The 15295-nt window shown below is 68.3% G+C and overlaps 2 protein-coding genes across 13 annotated transcripts; one reads left to right on the top strand and one right to left on the bottom strand.

Annotated features, from left to right (window-relative positions):
* Window positions 1-344: 344 nt before the first annotated feature.
* Window positions 345-9721, bottom strand: LOC102564389 (E3 ubiquitin-protein ligase RNF19B). Of its 9 annotated transcripts, none has more exons than XM_059727373.1 (11): window positions 6004-6342; window positions 5380-5866; window positions 5155-5261; window positions 3351-3978; window positions 2788-2969; window positions 2261-2408; window positions 1809-2004; window positions 1573-1687; window positions 1347-1484; window positions 727-928; window positions 345-649 (listed from the first exon to the last, which is right to left on the bottom strand). In XM_059727373.1, the coding sequence occupies exons 4-11, from the start codon at window positions 3791-3793 to the stop codon at window positions 490-492; spliced, it is 1584 nt and encodes a 527-aa protein (XP_059583356.1). In that variant the 5' UTR covers window positions 3794-3978; window positions 5155-5261; window positions 5380-5866; window positions 6004-6342; the 3' UTR covers window positions 345-489. The 9 variants fall into 9 exon arrangements, with proteins under 9 accessions (XP_059583356.1, XP_059583358.1, XP_059583351.1 ...); XM_059727375.1 differs by having other exon boundaries at window positions 5525-5866; XM_059727368.1 differs by lacking the exon at window positions 6004-6342 and adding an exon at window positions 9650-9721 and having other exon boundaries at window positions 5155-5866.
* Window positions 9722-9890: 169 nt separating this feature from the next.
* ZNF513 (zinc finger protein 513) lies at window positions 9891-15254 on the top strand. Of its 4 annotated transcripts, none has more exons than XM_059727386.1 (4): window positions 9891-10091; window positions 10198-10329; window positions 13051-13617; window positions 13958-15254. In XM_059727386.1, the coding sequence occupies exons 1-4, from the start codon at window positions 10052-10054 to the stop codon at window positions 14728-14730; spliced, it is 1512 nt and encodes a 503-aa protein (XP_059583369.1). In that variant the 5' UTR covers window positions 9891-10051; the 3' UTR covers window positions 14731-15254. The 4 variants fall into 4 exon arrangements, with proteins under 4 accessions (XP_059583369.1, XP_059583374.1, XP_059583366.1 ...); XM_059727391.1 differs by having other exon boundaries at window positions 13048-13617; window positions 13982-15254; XM_059727383.1 differs by having other exon boundaries at window positions 13048-13617.
* Window positions 15255-15295: the final 41 nt, after the last annotated feature.

The raw sequence follows: 15295 nt of genomic DNA, 5'->3' as shown, positions 1-15295 counted from the left end.
CCAGTGCTGGCAGTGATGGGGGCCAAAGACAGAGCTGTGGAGCTGGGCCCTGTGGCTCCGGGTGCCGCAGCCTTCTGCCTGGGCAGGGCAGTGCAGCCGGCCCAGGCTGCCCAAGTGCTGCAGCCCCCATGTGTGGGGCACGTCCCCCAGCCTGGCACAGCACCATCCATGGGGCTCAGCACCGTGACCTGCCCACTGGCTGCTGCAGCCATGCCTGGCTCCGGCTCCAGCCCCAGTCCCAGTCCCATAGCCTCCACTCATCCCTGTGCGGGACCTCTGCAGCCTCCCTAGCCCCACACGGGGGGCAGAGATGAAACCTGGGATCTGGGCGCGCAGACACCGGCTGCTTCGGCTACTGCTTTATTGCCTGCAAGCGTCAGAGTTCGCAGCCGGCCCATGGAGGGGTCGAGCAAGGTGCAGCCACGGGGCCAGTGGAGCGTCCCCGGCACCGCTCCGTTCTGAGTGTGGGGCTCAGCTCTGCCACCCCGGTCACTCGCCCAGGGCCCCAGGCGTGCTGCAGGCGTCACTGGCACAGCCCAGAGAGTCCCCGGAGAGGCTGTGCCCTGAGGGCGCACTGCACAGGCTCTGCTCTTGCCCGGCCCGTGGCTCTGCCTCGATCGCCACTTCCACCTCGAAGTTCACGCCTTCCCTGTGAGGAGGAGACAGGATCACAGCCAGGCCAGGGGGCAGGGTGGGAGCATCCCTGCCCCATGCCCGCAGGCTAACCTGTAGGATGCGTCCTGGCCCTCGCTGAGGATGCTGCCAGCCAGGGCCATGGTGCTTGCAGACTGGGTGTCTTGGTCCTTGCAGCCGGCCTGGTGGCGCTGGCTGCGGCGGCGGCTGCTGCTGCTGGGCAGGGAGGAGGCTGTGTCGGGGGTCACATCCTCAGCTGCCCGCGGGTTGGGCAGCACGGCCCAGAGCTCGTTCACTGTGGGAAGTGGGGAGACGGGCATGGAAAGACCCCCCTGCCTTCCCCATGGCCTTCACTGGACCCTGAGCTGGGGCAGCCACACTGGCCAACCCGATCCGCCTTGCCCTGGCCCACGGTCCTGCCACCGGCTGCCCCTGAAGCCCCGTTCCTGCTCCCCCAAGAAGCTGCAGGATCAGGACCTCCCCCCCGGGAGACCCAGAGCATGGAGGCACTTCCAGGCCCAGGCCAGAGCCAAGGGGCTGGGCTGGCCCATGGGGGCACGCAGCAGGGGGCACAGGGTCTAGGGTTGAGCATGCGGGCAGGAGGGAGGGAGCCACTGGCTTCAGGAGACCCCGTGCAGGGGGGGTCCCGGGGCAGGGGCAGGCCCTGGTGCCCCAGTGGAGGCGGCTGTTGGCGCCAGCGACCAGGCACTCACGTTTGGCGAGGTTCTCCAGCTCCACCATGCCGGGGTCCCCAGGCTTCCCGCTGCCGTCTGCGCAGCCCCAGCGGTTGCGGCACAGTGACAGCACCACCACGCCGTAGACGTAGGTGAGCAGCAGGGGCACTCCGACCCCTGTGGGCAGACACAGAGCTGGGCCAGGCCCTGTCGGCCCCAGGCAGCTATGGACCAGGGGTGCCCACCCTGCTCAGCGGGCACTTACCCACGGTGACGGCGGTGATGATGGGGGAGACAAAGAGGGACAGGAGCACGCTGCTGCTGACTGACAAGCACCGCTGGCACCCTGACAGGTTGCTCTTCCGGCTGCGCCCCAACACCTGCGGGGCAGGGTGGGAGCAGGTGAGGGGCAGGGGCAGCTCTGAGGCTGCAGGAGTGGGGGGATCCCCCTCCGCTGACAAAAGAGGACTTGGGCCCTGGGCCCGGCCTGGGGGGTGTTACCTTGCGACCCATGTAGACGGGGAGACCAATGGTGATGACGGGCACGGCAATGCCAGCGATGAGCGAGATGACCATGGGCGCACCCAGCACCATACCCAGCTGCCACAGCAGCTTTCGTGTGCGCGACCAGGGCCGCTTGCCCCAGAAGGTGCAGCCAGATGGGCTGGAGGGGGTGAGGCACCGCGTCCGTCCAGCTCTGTGGGGTGGGGGGGGGTCCCCCTCCCATTCACTTCCAGCCACGGAGCTGGACTTGGCCACGCTGGCCTGCCCAGGAGCCCCCCCACCTGAGCTATCTGTGCCCATCAATGCACCCTGTGCCCAGCCCCACACTGGGGCCCAGCCCAGCCCTACAACTGCCCCCATCCTCCCTGCCCTGCCCGGCCTCACAGCAGCCCCAGGCCAGCCCCCTTTGCCCGTCCTGCACCCCCACAGAGACCCCCGTGCAGTGGGACCTGAGGAAATGCACGTCGGTAACCTCGCGCAGGCAGAGCCAGCAGAAGAGGCAGCCACACATGGTGCAGCTCATGCGGTTGCAGCTCCCGTCGTCGATCTTCATGATAAAGGCACCACAGCGGGGGCAAACCTTGATAACTCCTGCATCTGGGGGTGGAAGCGGGGGACAGGGCAGCATGGCCTCCTTGCAGCAACAGGTCATAGACCCCCCGCCAGCCCCAGTCCTCCCCCAGCCCCCACGCCCAGCCCAGCACCAGGAAGGGCGAGCAGGCCATGGCCCACGGCTGGGAGCTGCTGGGGGAACTGGCCCAGCAGCTACCCTGATGAGGGGCAGGGGGCCAGACACCACTAAGCACAGGCAGGACCAGGCACCAGGTCAGTGTTGCTCCCACGGGCAAGGGCAGGGCCAGCACAGTGCACCGTGCTGCAGCTCTGGGGTGCAGCAGGGCAGGTGGGCTGGTTCAGCCAGGGTGCTGCCAGGTATTCTGTGCCCCAGGTCCAGCGCAGCCAGGGGTGGGTCCCTTACCATGCGCCGCCTCCTCCGGGTGGATCAGCAAGGTGCCAGGGTCGGTGGTGCCGGGGACAGGGGCACAGGCAGCACCGGGGTGCCAGGGCTGCCGGCAGTGGTAGCAGAACTCGGTGCCGCAGCCTTCGCGCCCACAAGTCAGCCGGGGGCAGTCGGCACAGCCGTAGGCGATCACCGCATAGCTGGGGGTACACAGTGCTGGGGTCAGAACTGCGGTGGCACCAGCCCCCCACCCCTGCCGTGCCACCACCTCCAGCCATCAGCATGGGGCCTCGGCCTGGGCCCGACCGCACACCCCTGCGAAGTCCCTACCAGCCCTGAGAAGCCATGCCTGGGGAGCAGGTCGGGTCATGGCTCAGTGGAGGCAGCCCATGGCCAGGGCACTGAGCAGGTGCACGGCGCTGGCCGTGCACTCCGTCCCATGCTCGTAGCTTACAAGGGGTCAGTGCAGAACCCAAGCCACAGCAAGAGCCCCAGGGGCTGGCATGGAGCGGCTGGGGGTACCCAGTCCCAGCCCTGCCCTCATCCCATTCCCATTCCCACGCAGCCGGACCCGGCATCACCTGCAGTCAGGTGCAGGGCACCAACGGGTGCTGGGGTCAGCGGCCAGCAGGCGCCGCAGCAGATGCTCCTCGTACTTGTTGCGCAGGGCGGGCTCGGGCAGCAGCTGGCACACCTCGGTGGGCAGCAGGGCCGCGGGGCAGTGGGGACAGGCCACAGGCACACGGCGCTCACCCACCTCGATGCGCAGGTAGGTCTCCAGGCAGGTGCGGCAGGAGCGGTGCGTGCAGGTGCTCAGGGTGGGGAAGGCGCCTGGGGGCTGGGGCAGCAGGCACAGCGGGCACTCCATCAGTCCCCGCTCCTCGCCAGGCGGCACCATCACCCGCGTCTCTGCTGGGCCTCCGGGGGTGGGCTCAGGCACCAGCACCTCCCTGGGGGCCTGTGGCTGCCGCCCAAAAAGGCCCAGGATGCGGAAGGGCCGCGGGGGCTGTTTGGGCTGCTTCATGCTGGCATGGGCATGGGCAGGTCAGGGCAGGAGCCAGCTGCTGCCAGGCCGGGGGGGGCCCAGAGACAGACAGAGCCCACCCCCGGCACTGCCCCCATGCCCAGAGCCAGGCTCCTATCTGGGGCTCTGCTCCAACATCCCTTAGGGCAGCATTAGCACCGTCGGCTCCATCCTCAGCATCGGGCCTGGGGAGAGAACAAACACATGCTGGGGTGGGCAGGGGGAGCTGGGGGCACGCTCCCAGGGGTGTCAGGGCTGGCGAGCTGACAGGGTGAGCTGGGGGGCCAGATTTTCTGGGCACCCCAATGTATGACCTCTGCACCTGCCCGGGGAGCACCAGAGCTGCCCCAGCTCCGACAGCCCCTCCAGCCCTGTCCCACGTGCCCAGGAACTGAACCGCAGACATGCCTAGGCCCGGCCCCAGGGTGCCAGCACCAACTGCCCCAACACCCAGCACTGCCTGAGCCCCAGGGACACTCAGGCCTGGACTGTAGGGCCTGGTTACCTTTATTTGGAGCAGCCAGGTACCGTCCTGGCTGCCCTCCCACCAGCCCCACTAAGCCCTGCACCGCCAGCGCCTGCTCCTGGCACAGCTCTCACCGGCCGACTCCCTCAGCGTGTGTCCAGGGCGCTGGGAGCTCTTTCATGCACAGTGTTGCCCATGGCACAGTTGAGCTCCCCCCTCCCTGTACCACCAAGCCCAAGGCCTGCCCTGGGGGGCTGCAACCTCCCTGCAGCCCCAGACGTTCCCCCTGGTTCCACTCTTTCTCCTGGCTTCTCTTCTGGCCCGTCACCCCCGCCCCTGCCCCCAGGAAAGCAGGGGGGCTGCGGCCGCCAACATCCTGCTGCTGCCAGGGGGTTCATGGATGCTGCAGAGAGCCCAGGCCAAGGTCGTGCCCCCACTGCAGAGGAAGGCAAAAACCCGCAGTGCGCACCAGTCTGAGCAAGGAAGAAACCCCTTCCTGCCCCAGTGGAGCATCAGGCTGAGCCCGAGCGCAGGGGCAAGACCCTCCAGCCAGGACCCTGCGGGGTTGGTGTCAGCAGGAGCATTGGCCTGGCCCAGCCCCATCCCCAGCCTCTGGGGGAGGCTTAAAAGAAACCCCTGACACAGAGCAAAAAGGAGAGAAGGGGGCAACCAGCACAGCCAAGAAGCTTGGGAAATCCCCATAGCAGAGCACAAGCATTGGTGCACCTAGATTATCCCCGATCAGCATCCATCCACCCTCTCCTTGACTCCTCCAGGGATGGAGAGTTCCCCCTTCCCTGGCATCTGGGAACCTGAAAGAGGCCTGCAGGACACTCAGTTAAACCCTCGACCCTCTGACAGACATGCTGAATGGGGCACAGACCGGGCAACTGACCGCTTTCAGAGCTGTCGTCAGAGCAGAGGCATCACTGATAACGTCCCTCAGAGGACTCCATGCGGTTGCTGCTGGGCCTGAAGCTCACCGGTGTTTTCTGTGGTGACCTGGAAAGAGAAGGGAAATCAAGGCTAGGAGGCGTCAGCAGGGAGGGATGAGCGGGGACCGGAGCTGGCTGCCTATCCTGCAGCCCTGAGGGATGGCATCCAGGCCTGGAGAACACACCCGCTGGCTCCAGGCTGGGGGAGCTTGGCAAAGAGACGGAGGGGACCGGCTGCAGTGCACGAGGCCTCCCCAGGGGGAACACAGGGCCTGGGACATGGTGGGGGGAACCAGGGACAGCTGGGGCCGAGCAGCTCCCAGGCAGGACCTGGGTGCAGGGTGGGAGCTGCAAGCACCAGAGCCAGCCACAACCCACGGAGCTTCCCCGTTTCGTGCTCAGGGGCCTTTCTGGAAGATGCTGCAGCCACAACGCCGGTCCCAGGGCTGCGCCACGGGGCGCGGGCGGGCGGGCGGAGCTGGGTGGCTTGAGCTGGACCCTGGGGCCCGCAGCCGAGCTCAGGCCAAGCCCCCGCCTCGCCCCGTCCCGTCCCGCCAGCCACAGCCCCGCAGCTCTCCCTCGGTGCGGCGAGACAAGATGCTTTCCTGTGCATCTCCTGCAGCGTCAGGTCCCGGCCATGGGTTGTCGGTGCAGGCACCGCGGTGCTCCCTGCTGAGGGGGAAAAAGAGCTCAGCTCTCACGGCCCCCGTGCGCCCACAAGTGCCTGCAGCCACCCACCCACCCCGGGCACCAGGGCTGGCCCCAAGACATCAGTCCCCCAGGCCTGCCCTGCCCCAGACACCCCTTACCCTGCGCCCATACAGAGAGCAAGCTACACGCCCGTCCCCCCCGGGTGGGGAGGGTCCCGGCACTGCGGGGCGTGGGGCGGCAGGGGACAGGCAGGTCGCGGGTGGTGGGCTAGGTGCAGGAGGGGCAGGTTTCCCCGCGCCCCCCAAACGGCCGGGCAGGACCCCCGCGCCCCCCCGCACCGGGCTGGGCTGCCCCGCACGGGCACCGCCCGCTGCCTGCCTCGCGCCGCCGCCGCAGCCCCGCAACCGCCGCCGCCTCCCCGCCCGGGCCGGGCCGGGCTCGCGGGATGCTGGGAGCCGTAGTCCGCGCCGCCCGGGCGCCCGGGGCCCGCGCCGGCCTGGGCGCCCGCTCGGGGAGGAGCCCTGGGGCGCGGCCGGGCGGCGCGGGGAGCTCGGCGGAGCCCGGAGCTTTGTGCCAAAGGCGCCGCCGGGCTGCCACCTGCAGCAGGAGCGCCCCGGGCCCCGGGGACCCTCCACAGAGCCCGGGAGCTGGGCCCCCAGCTCTGGGGATCAGGGGCTTCTGGGCCCCGGGCCTGGGAGCGCCGGGCCCTGCGGCTGCCCTGCAACCGCCCGCCGCGGGGGAAGGAGCCCGAGGGCAAGGGCAGCCCTGGAACCGGGCGCTGCCGGGCCGGCGGCTCGTGGCTGCAGCCGTGGGACCAGGCGAGTCTCAGGGTGGCGGGTGCTGGGGGCTCACGGGGTCTGAGCCAGCCCTCAGAGACTGGAGAGCGGGCGCCCTGGCCTCCCTCTGCCAGCCCGTTGTTGCTCCAGGGACCCCGTCCCACCCTCACCCCTGCCCCACGCTGCAGTCCGACTGCGCCGCGTCTGCATGGCAGACTGTCCACGGCCCTGCTCATTCTCCAACCCCAGCCGCTGCTCTTCCCCGTGGGATACAGGTCCCAAGTGCTGCCCCTGTGCCCAGATGAACCTGCAGCACCACGAGAAACAAGTGCCTAGAACCTGCTCCCTGGTCTTCTCCGTCCACTCCTCCTGCGCCCTAAACACACGGGCAAATAAGTGCCCTTCATTAGGGTTTGTAACTGCACTGGCACAGTTCACTGTCGGCTGATGCCAGGTCTCTTCCCCAGCTTGATACAGGTCATGTGAGGCCCGGAGGCTGGCAGCAGGGCTCCTTATCTGTTCTGCAGCAGTCGCTGCCCCGGCTCACGCTCCTTCCCCATCCTCAAATGCCCCAGAACCAGGTGCAGGGCCCGGGGCCCCACTGTGGGTCGCTTCATATGGGCTTGGGGCTCAGAGTGGCGGATGCTGCCTCTCACCTCCTGAGGATGTGGGCCTGAGTCGACTGTAGGTCAGCCCCTTCCCTTCCCCCTGTTCACCAGGAAGTGTGCCCAGAAACCAGCAGGGCCCAACCCGGGGCTGGGTCCCACCGAGCCCCCCGGGCCTTCTGCTAGCCTGTTTGCAGTGGTTGTGCCGGGCCCCCTCAGGCCTTGGTTAAACGCAGGTGTGAGGCTCGCTGCTGTCCAGCCCCGGGGAGCAGCCATGGGTGCCTGGGTAGCTGCTCCTCACCCGCCCAGCCCCTCCAGAGCTCCTGGATGGACCCTCTGGGCCCTGGGCTCCCTCCTTTGTGATCCCTTTGCTCCAGCAGTGCTTCTCCCACTCAGTGCTTCCAGGAAGAGCATGTCCAGGGCGCGGACGTTCCCAACAGCCTCAGCGGTTTAGGCAGATGTAAACCAGCCGTTCACCCCCCAGTGTTGCCTCTGTCCCTCTGAGTGGCTCCCTGCACCCACCTGTTTCAGCAGCTACTGGCTCCTTCACAGGCCTCAGAGCTGTTGCTGCTTGTTCCAACTTGGCAGCAATCTGCTCACGTGGGAGGAAGGCCTCCCCGGATGGCTGTTCCTCTGAAGCCTAGGGGTGCCCCCCAAACACGCAGCTGGCTGTGGAGCTCTTTATCTCCCAGCATGCGGCAGGTGGGTGCTGCAGAGGACCTTGCCTGTGATAGCAGGTGGAAGCAGAGCTCCACGCCCAGCTCAGTTAGGAGAAGAAAGCAGCTGGGGTAGGTTTGTCGAGGGGACACGGACAGGGGAGCTCTGGCGGTGCAGCAAGAGGGGGCAATGGATGGATCCTGCTGGCTGTCCCCTGGCTGCAAGGCGGAGCTGAGGTGTCTGGTGTTTCCCAGGCTTTTGGGCCTTGCTGGGTGTCGTGTGAGGTGAGTGTCAGGGGTCTATTCCCCTTTCCCAGCAGCTCCTGCTGGAACCAACCTTGCAGAGTCCTGGCTGGAGGATCTCGCCCCTGTGCTCAGGCTCAGGCTGCGCTAGGGGCAAGAAGGGATTCCCTGCCCCCCTGCTCCGGTCAGATCGGTTTGGGGTGGGGGGTGTTTGCCTTCCTCTGCAGGCGGGACACGGCCTCTGCCTGGGGTCTCTCGAGCATACAGCATGAGCACTGCAGGTCTGTCAAACCTGGATTGGCCTCGTCAGCCATCTTCAGACCCACAGATACAAAAATCACAGAACACTATCGTCCTCCGCTGCAAGGGATTGCCGAAGACGACCGTACATTAACTTTCAACAGAAGCAGAATGCTGGTGGCGGCAGCACCCCGCTTTCCCGGGGCAGGGGCGATGCCTGGGGCTGTCAGGAGCGGCCGTGTTGTTGTGTGGCTCTGAGGTCAGACACGGGGTGTCTGGGCTGGTCCGCGTGGGGCGGATTCTGCCTCAGGCAGGGGTCAGACTGGAGGTGACCTCTGTGCATCCCTTCCAGCTCCCCCCTTCTTTGATACTGCTGGTCTGCCCGTGGGCAAAGGGAGCAGTTAAGGAGGATCCAGGCATGGCGCAGCTGTCCCCACGGAAGAGGCTGTGGAGACAGGTGCCCCAGATGTATGTTTGCAGACAGCAACCTTGCGGCGATGAGAGAACCTGAAACCAGAGGAGGCACCGGCACCGGCCAGGCTCGATGGCCTCGGCTGTCCCCTCCTGCTCAACGGCTCGCGCTGCTGCAGCACTCAGGCCGCGCCGGGCAGGCGCGCGGACACGAGGCTCCTCGCTGGAGGCGCTCCCGCTGGGATTACGTGGGGGAGGCCAGGACCCTGCCTGGGGCAGCGGGGCCGAAAGCGAGCGGCAGGAAACGCGGTGGCCCCGTGCACCGCGCGCGCCAGGAGCCGGGTGCGCCGCGAGTGGGGCCAGGTCTCCTTTCTCGCAGGACTCCGGCGCTGACACCGCAAAGCTGGCAGGGAGGGGCCGCAAGCGGCCTAGCCCACCCTGCCCCTGCCCCTGCCGTCCCCAGCAGGCGACCGCGCGGCTCGCAGTCACCTGCAGCCAGGAGCTCCCGCTCCGCGCGCACAACCCCCGCGGCCGGGCCGGCGGTCCCGCAGGAGCTCGCGCCACGGCCGGCCCCGGCCGACGGGTCCCGCAGAGCAGCCTCAGGCCAGGCCCGGCGCCCCGAGGGCAGCGCGGGGACGCAGGGCCCAGGCGCCCGGGAGGGGGTCACGGAGCGCCCGGCCGGGTCCTGGGGCAACCGATGCAAACGCGGGGGCAGGAGCCCGGGTCAAAGGTGCTTCAAGACGGGCCCGGGCCCGGGCCCAGCCCAGCGAGCCAGCCCCGGGGCGGGGGGGGCACCGCCCCGTGAGACGCGAGCGGGGCAGCAGCGCGGAACAGCCCCGCCGGCCCCGGGCGCAGACAGCCTCCTCCAGACACCTGGACGGACGGACGGACAGACGGCCGCCGGGCCCTGGGGCCACGCCTCCGCGCCCCCCGGGCTCCCGACGCAGCAGCACCCCCGGAAGTGGGGGGGGCCGGACCGGGCGGGGGAACCTGAAAGCGGCCGGACCCGCCGCCCCGCTTCCGGCGCCCCCTTGACGCCACGCCCGCCCCGCCCCGCCCCCGCCGCCGGAACTACGCGCCCCAGGCTGCCCCGCGGCCGGCCGGCCGGCCGGAAGCGGAAGTGGCGGCGAGGCCCAGCTGGTCCCGGGGACGGGCCCATGAATGGAGGAGGCGGCGCGCGGGCGGCGGCGCGGGGTCGGGGCCGGGGCCCCGGGGGCGGGCGCGCGGCGCTGAGTGGGGCGCGGGCGGCGCGGGGGCGGGCTGGAGCCGGCCACGATGCCCCGCAGGAAGCAGAGCAACCCGCAGCCCGTCAAGCGTGAGTGCGAGGCCGGGGGGCAGGGGTCGGGGGTCACGGGCCGGGCCGGGCGGGGCCGGGGGGCGCTCGCTGCCGCCCCCTGACGCCGCCCTGCCCCGCGCCGCAGTGGACGCCGAGGACGCGCTGGAGGAGGCGGCGGGCGCGGGCCTGGTGCTGCAGAGCGACCTGCTGCTGGGCCAGGACCTGGAGTTCGACGACAGCAGCGACCGCATCATGGGCTTCGAGAAGGACTCGGAAGGTTCGTGCCGGGGCCGGGCCGGGCCGGGCCGGCCTGGGGCTCTGGGGCGCTGCGTGGCCAGGGTGGGGGCAGCCGGGCCTGAGCGTCCTTGCCGCCGGCGCGGTCTCGCTCCCTGGAGCCCCGAGCTCTGCAGGGTGCGGGGAGCCGCCGGGCCGAGCGCCGCGGGCGGCTGCCTGGGCGCCGTGGCCTGTGCTCCTGCGAGCCGTGTCCTGGGTGCCCCGGGGCGGGGTGCCGCGCGCTGGCCTGGCAGCCTGGCACGTGGCGGAGTCTGTTTCTCACTTTCAGAAGCTCAGGAAATTCCAGGCGAGCGCGTCGGGGGAGGCAGGAGACGAGCGCGCCAGGGTCCCTCGGGCACCCAGGGCTCTGCCCCCCCGCCCCGTGCCGCTGTCGGGGCGTCTGGTGAGGGCCCCGGTGCAGCCGGCTCTGGCCCACTTCCCCCCAGCAGCGTGGCGGGGGGCAAGGGAGGCAGGGCTGGGAGGGACGTGGGGGAGGCAGCTTCCGAGGCAGTGGCTGGGATGGAGCTGAGACCGGTGCTGTCAGCATCTGCCCTGGGGTTTTCTCCCCAGCGCGTGGCCTGCTGGGGCCCGTATTCCCCGCCCAGCTCCGGGGCGAGAAGCCCCAGCACCACGCGTCTGCCTCTGGCATTTGTCTCGGTGCTGCCTGCCTGCACCTCGAGGCCCCGTGTACGGAGGGGCCACAGGAGGTGAGCGAGCTCATGGCGGTGCTGACTCCTTCACTGGAGTTCCCAAGGGGAGGCCGATCAGCGCTGGCAGGGATGGGCTGGGAGGAGCGTCCTGCATCCATGCAGGGGTTGGACCCCAGACAGCCTTCCCTCACGGTCCCCTCAGCCCTGGTTCTGTGGTGCTGCGTGTGCCCCGGGGGGCAGGGCCTTGCAGCTGCTCGGGGAAGGAAGAGAGTGATGCGTGGATGCAGCTGCCCCCGAACACCCCCACTCCCCCTCCCCCCGCTTCTGGTGGGACAGGCCCAGCAGGGGAGAATACCCTGCGCCCTGGGTGGCTGAAAGCTGCTGCAGTATCTGCGCTCGAGCAGTTGAGCCCCAGCTGTCTTGCAGCAGGACCTGCCATCCACGCCCACCTCCGAGCGCCTTGGGGCAGCTGCAGGGCAGCTTTCCTCTGCCTGTGGCCCTGAACCCAGTGGCATGCAGAGCCTGCGCTGCCACTGAGAGCTTGGGGAGCTGGGGTGGGGGTGTGGGCAGGAGATCCCAGGTCCTTCGTGCTCTGTCAGGCCTTGACTGTGACCATGGGGAGCCCTTGCACATGGAGCCGATGACAGCTGGGTGCACAGACACCAGTGTAGCTTCAGCAGCTTGGAGAGCTGCCAGGTGCGCAGCCAGCAGCTGAGTGCAGGGCACAGCCGGGGGCAGAAGCCTCTCCCAGGCAGTAGGAATGCGGCTGTAGGGTTACAGGTGAGGCAGGCGTGTGCCTTGCAGAGCACTGACCCCAGGCCCAGGCCTCGGAGGTGGGGGTGTCAGGACAGAGCTATGCCTGTCAGTTACGGCTTGGGCTGGCCAGCCCTGGGGCAGCCTCTGCTGCTGCCCGGTGGATTCTCCAGTCCAGAGCTGTTTCCCGCTGGGCCCTCACACACCTGGCCCCAGGGAAACCAGAGGCCTGTCCCCATGGCCAGCCTGGAGCAGGCCTGTTACGCCTGCCCCGGCAGGATGCAGCTCAGGGGAGCGACTGTTCCTGTGGTGCTGGTGGGGGCGGTCGGTCCCAAAGCCCAGGAGGATGTTTTGCACCCGTGGACCTGGCATGGTCCCATCTGGGCACGACCCTGGGGGCAGGGGTGGGGGTCCTGCTCCAGCGCTGACCATCGCCCTTGGCCCCTGCTGCCCTCTAGCGGCCACATGAAGCACGGCAGGAGCTGGCTGTGCTGATTTGGGGGGGGGCAGCAGTGCCAAGGTGTCTGGCCAGCTGCTGAGGTGATGGGCCCGGCCCCCTGGGGCACGGGCTTCTTCTGGCAGGCGCAGTCCAAGATGCGTGCTGTAGCAGGCCCAGGGTCATGGGGTGGTGGCTGCTTGCTGGCCATCGCCCCTCACCTACCTGCCATGTCTTGCAGGAGAAGGCTCCTGGGACAGGCACGTGGCACTTTTGGGTGCCCCAGGTCCTGTGGCCCCAGGATGGTCCTTCCAGTGGGCCCTTCCCTTTTACGCACCCTTTTCCTGTAGGCTCCAGCTCCCTGGCGCATGGCCAGTCCTCGCTTGCTGACCTATGGCATGGACTGCCTGGCACCTACCCTCCCCACCCCACCCCACCAACACTGTGGCTGTTGCACCTGCTTGGTGCGCACACAGCTGCTCCAGGCCTCACAGCTCCTAACTGAGTCAACCTGAGGGGCTTTGCTTCCCAAGGCTTGTCCCGATGGGGAAGCTCCCGAGAAGCCTAATTAACCCGCCATCCCTGACTCTCAGTTCAGTCCCCCAAGCTGCTGCTCCCAGCCCTCAAGACTCCTCTTGTGCAGCGTAGCCCTTGCTGCCTGTGGTCCCCAGCAGCGTTTCCCTTCATGTGTCTCCAGGCTCAGCATCCAGCTTCTCACACTTCTAGCTTCTTCCCTGCCCCAGGCCAGGGAGCAGCTCAGCCAGCCATAACGGGTCGCTGCAGCAGGGGAGAGGTTTCCTGGGCAGGGGTGGACATGCTGGGCATGTGTGCAGGGGTGGGCAAGCAGCCATATGGCTCTGACCCTCTCCTGGTCTGTTTGCAGCAGACTCGCTGGTGGGGAAGATCGCCATGCCAGCCTACTCGCTAAGTGACGATGATTATTCCTCGGGCTATCAGCCACTGAGCGTGGAGAGTGAGGCTGAGGAGGGCGATGCGGATGGGGGGCCGCCGGGCACCGGCCTGGGGCAGAGCTGCCTGCAGTGTGCGGCAGGTGCGGACGCAGCAGTGGGCCGGGGCCAGCGTGTGGTCTACTCCTGCCAGCTCTGCCCCTTTGCCTCGCACTACTCAAGCCACCTGAAGCGCCACATGAAGACTCACAACGGGGAGAAGCCGTTCCAGTGCCCACAGTGCGACTACGCTTCAGCTCAGCTGGTGAACCTGACGCGGCACCTGCGCACGCACACGGGCGAGAAGCCCTACCACTGCGGGGGCTGCGGCTTCACCTGCAGCAGCCTGGGCAACCTCAAGCGCCATGAGCGCATCCACAGCCAAGACAAGCCCTTCCGCTGCGGCGCCTGCGCCTACCGCTGCAACCAGAGCCGGAACCTCAAGAGACACATGCTCAGCCACCGCCCACCCGAGGGGGCAACGCGCCCACACAACCAGCCCCAAGGTAAGGGCGCACTGCTCTCACCCTTGTGCTGGAGGGACCTGGGGTGGGGGTGAAGGAGGGGGTAGCCCCATCTCTGTTACCTGGGCAGGTCCTGGCTAGGCAACAGCTTCTAGGGCAAGTCCCTGCTGGGGAGACAGGAGCTGCCTGTCCATCAGCCAGCCGGTCAGTTATTCTGTGTGTTGGACTGGACTGTGCACAAGGGACCTACCCAGCACCCTGGGACAGGGTGGACCATGGCCCCTCCCCCCATAGCACTGGGCAGAACAGGGGCATTTGGGTGAAGGCTGCAGGGGCAGGGGCTTGGTGTGGGTAAGCCAGTGGTTCACTTCCCCTCTGGCAGGCACTACTGTGCTTGGTCCCGCAGAGCCGCTGCTGCCGGAGCTGAGCCTGCATGGGGCGGGCGCGGGTGCCCCCTTCCTGCCTGGCTGCGCCCGGCTGCGGGGGGCCGAGGCGGGCACGCTGCCTGAGCTGCTCTTCCCCTTCACGTGCCGGGCCTGCGGGCTGGTGCTAGACGACGGGCTGGCGCCGGATGAGGGGCTGGCTGAGCCGACCTGTGCCCGCTGCAGCCTGGCAGCGCTGGATGCTGAGCCAGGCACTGGCCCCCGCCCCGGCACAGCCAAGGGTTTCGCCTGCAGCCTGTGCCCCTTCGTGACCCACTACCCCAACCACCTGGCACGGCACATGAAGACGCACAGCGGGGAGAAGCCGTTCGCCTGCCCACTCTGCCCCTATGCCTCAGCCCACCTGGACAACCTCAAGCGGCACCAGCGCGTGCACACAGGCGAGAAGCCCTACAAGTGCGCACTGTGCGACTATGCCTGCGGCAACCTGGCCAACCTCAAGCGCCACGGCCGCATCCATTCTGGGGACAAGCCCTTCCGCTGCGGCCTCTGCAGCTACAGCTGCAACCAGAGCATGAACCTCAAGCGCCATATGCTGCGTCACACGGGCGAGAAGCCCTTCCAGTGCCGTGACTGCCCCTACACCACTGGCCACTGGGACAACTACAAGCGCCACCAGAAGATCCACGGCCACGCTGCCGACGCCTGGGTCAACCCCCGCAGCACCAAGGCCCTGCTCACCCCGCCACCTGCGGGTGCCCCCCTCCCCTAGGGTGGCCTGCAGCCAGGCCAGGCGCTGCCACACGGCCACCCGGGAACTCTGCTGCCTGCTGGGGCCGAGGCAGTCTGGGTCTGGCCCAGTCTGCTGGGAGCAGAGTGGGGGCCAGCCTTCCCCTGGAGACACTTGCTCTGGGACCAGGCCAGAAGGACAGACAGCTGAGCTGCGAGGCCTCAGGTTGGAGGGGGGCTCTGTGGACTGAGCAGGACCCAGTCACATGGCAGGCCCTGCCCTGCAGCCCCTCCTGGTGGGGGGAGAGCAGGAGCAGGTCCTGTCACCACCAACCCCCTGCCATCCCTCCAGGGCCTAAGGCCAAGGACACAGGGCTTACACCCTTGCCTGCCCCCCACCAGGGAAACTCATCTGGAGGTAGGGGCTGCAGCTCAGGGCAGCCATGGACCTCATGGGACAGGTCCGACCTCCCTCTCCCAGCTGGCACTTGCCCCTGAGCTGCGGTTGCCACTCAATTCTGTGTAATTTATATTGTGTATGAAAGCATTAAACTGTCAGTTTCGTTACCTGGGCTGCCTCCCTGGGGAAGCCAGACATGGGTGCAGGG

This window comes from Alligator mississippiensis, chromosome 1 (assembly GCF_030867095.1).
Source record: "Alligator mississippiensis isolate rAllMis1 chromosome 1, rAllMis1, whole genome shotgun sequence".
Lineage (NCBI taxonomy): Eukaryota > Metazoa > Chordata > Crocodylia > Alligatoridae > Alligator > Alligator mississippiensis.
This window is presented reverse-complemented; position numbering and strand designations above follow the sequence as displayed.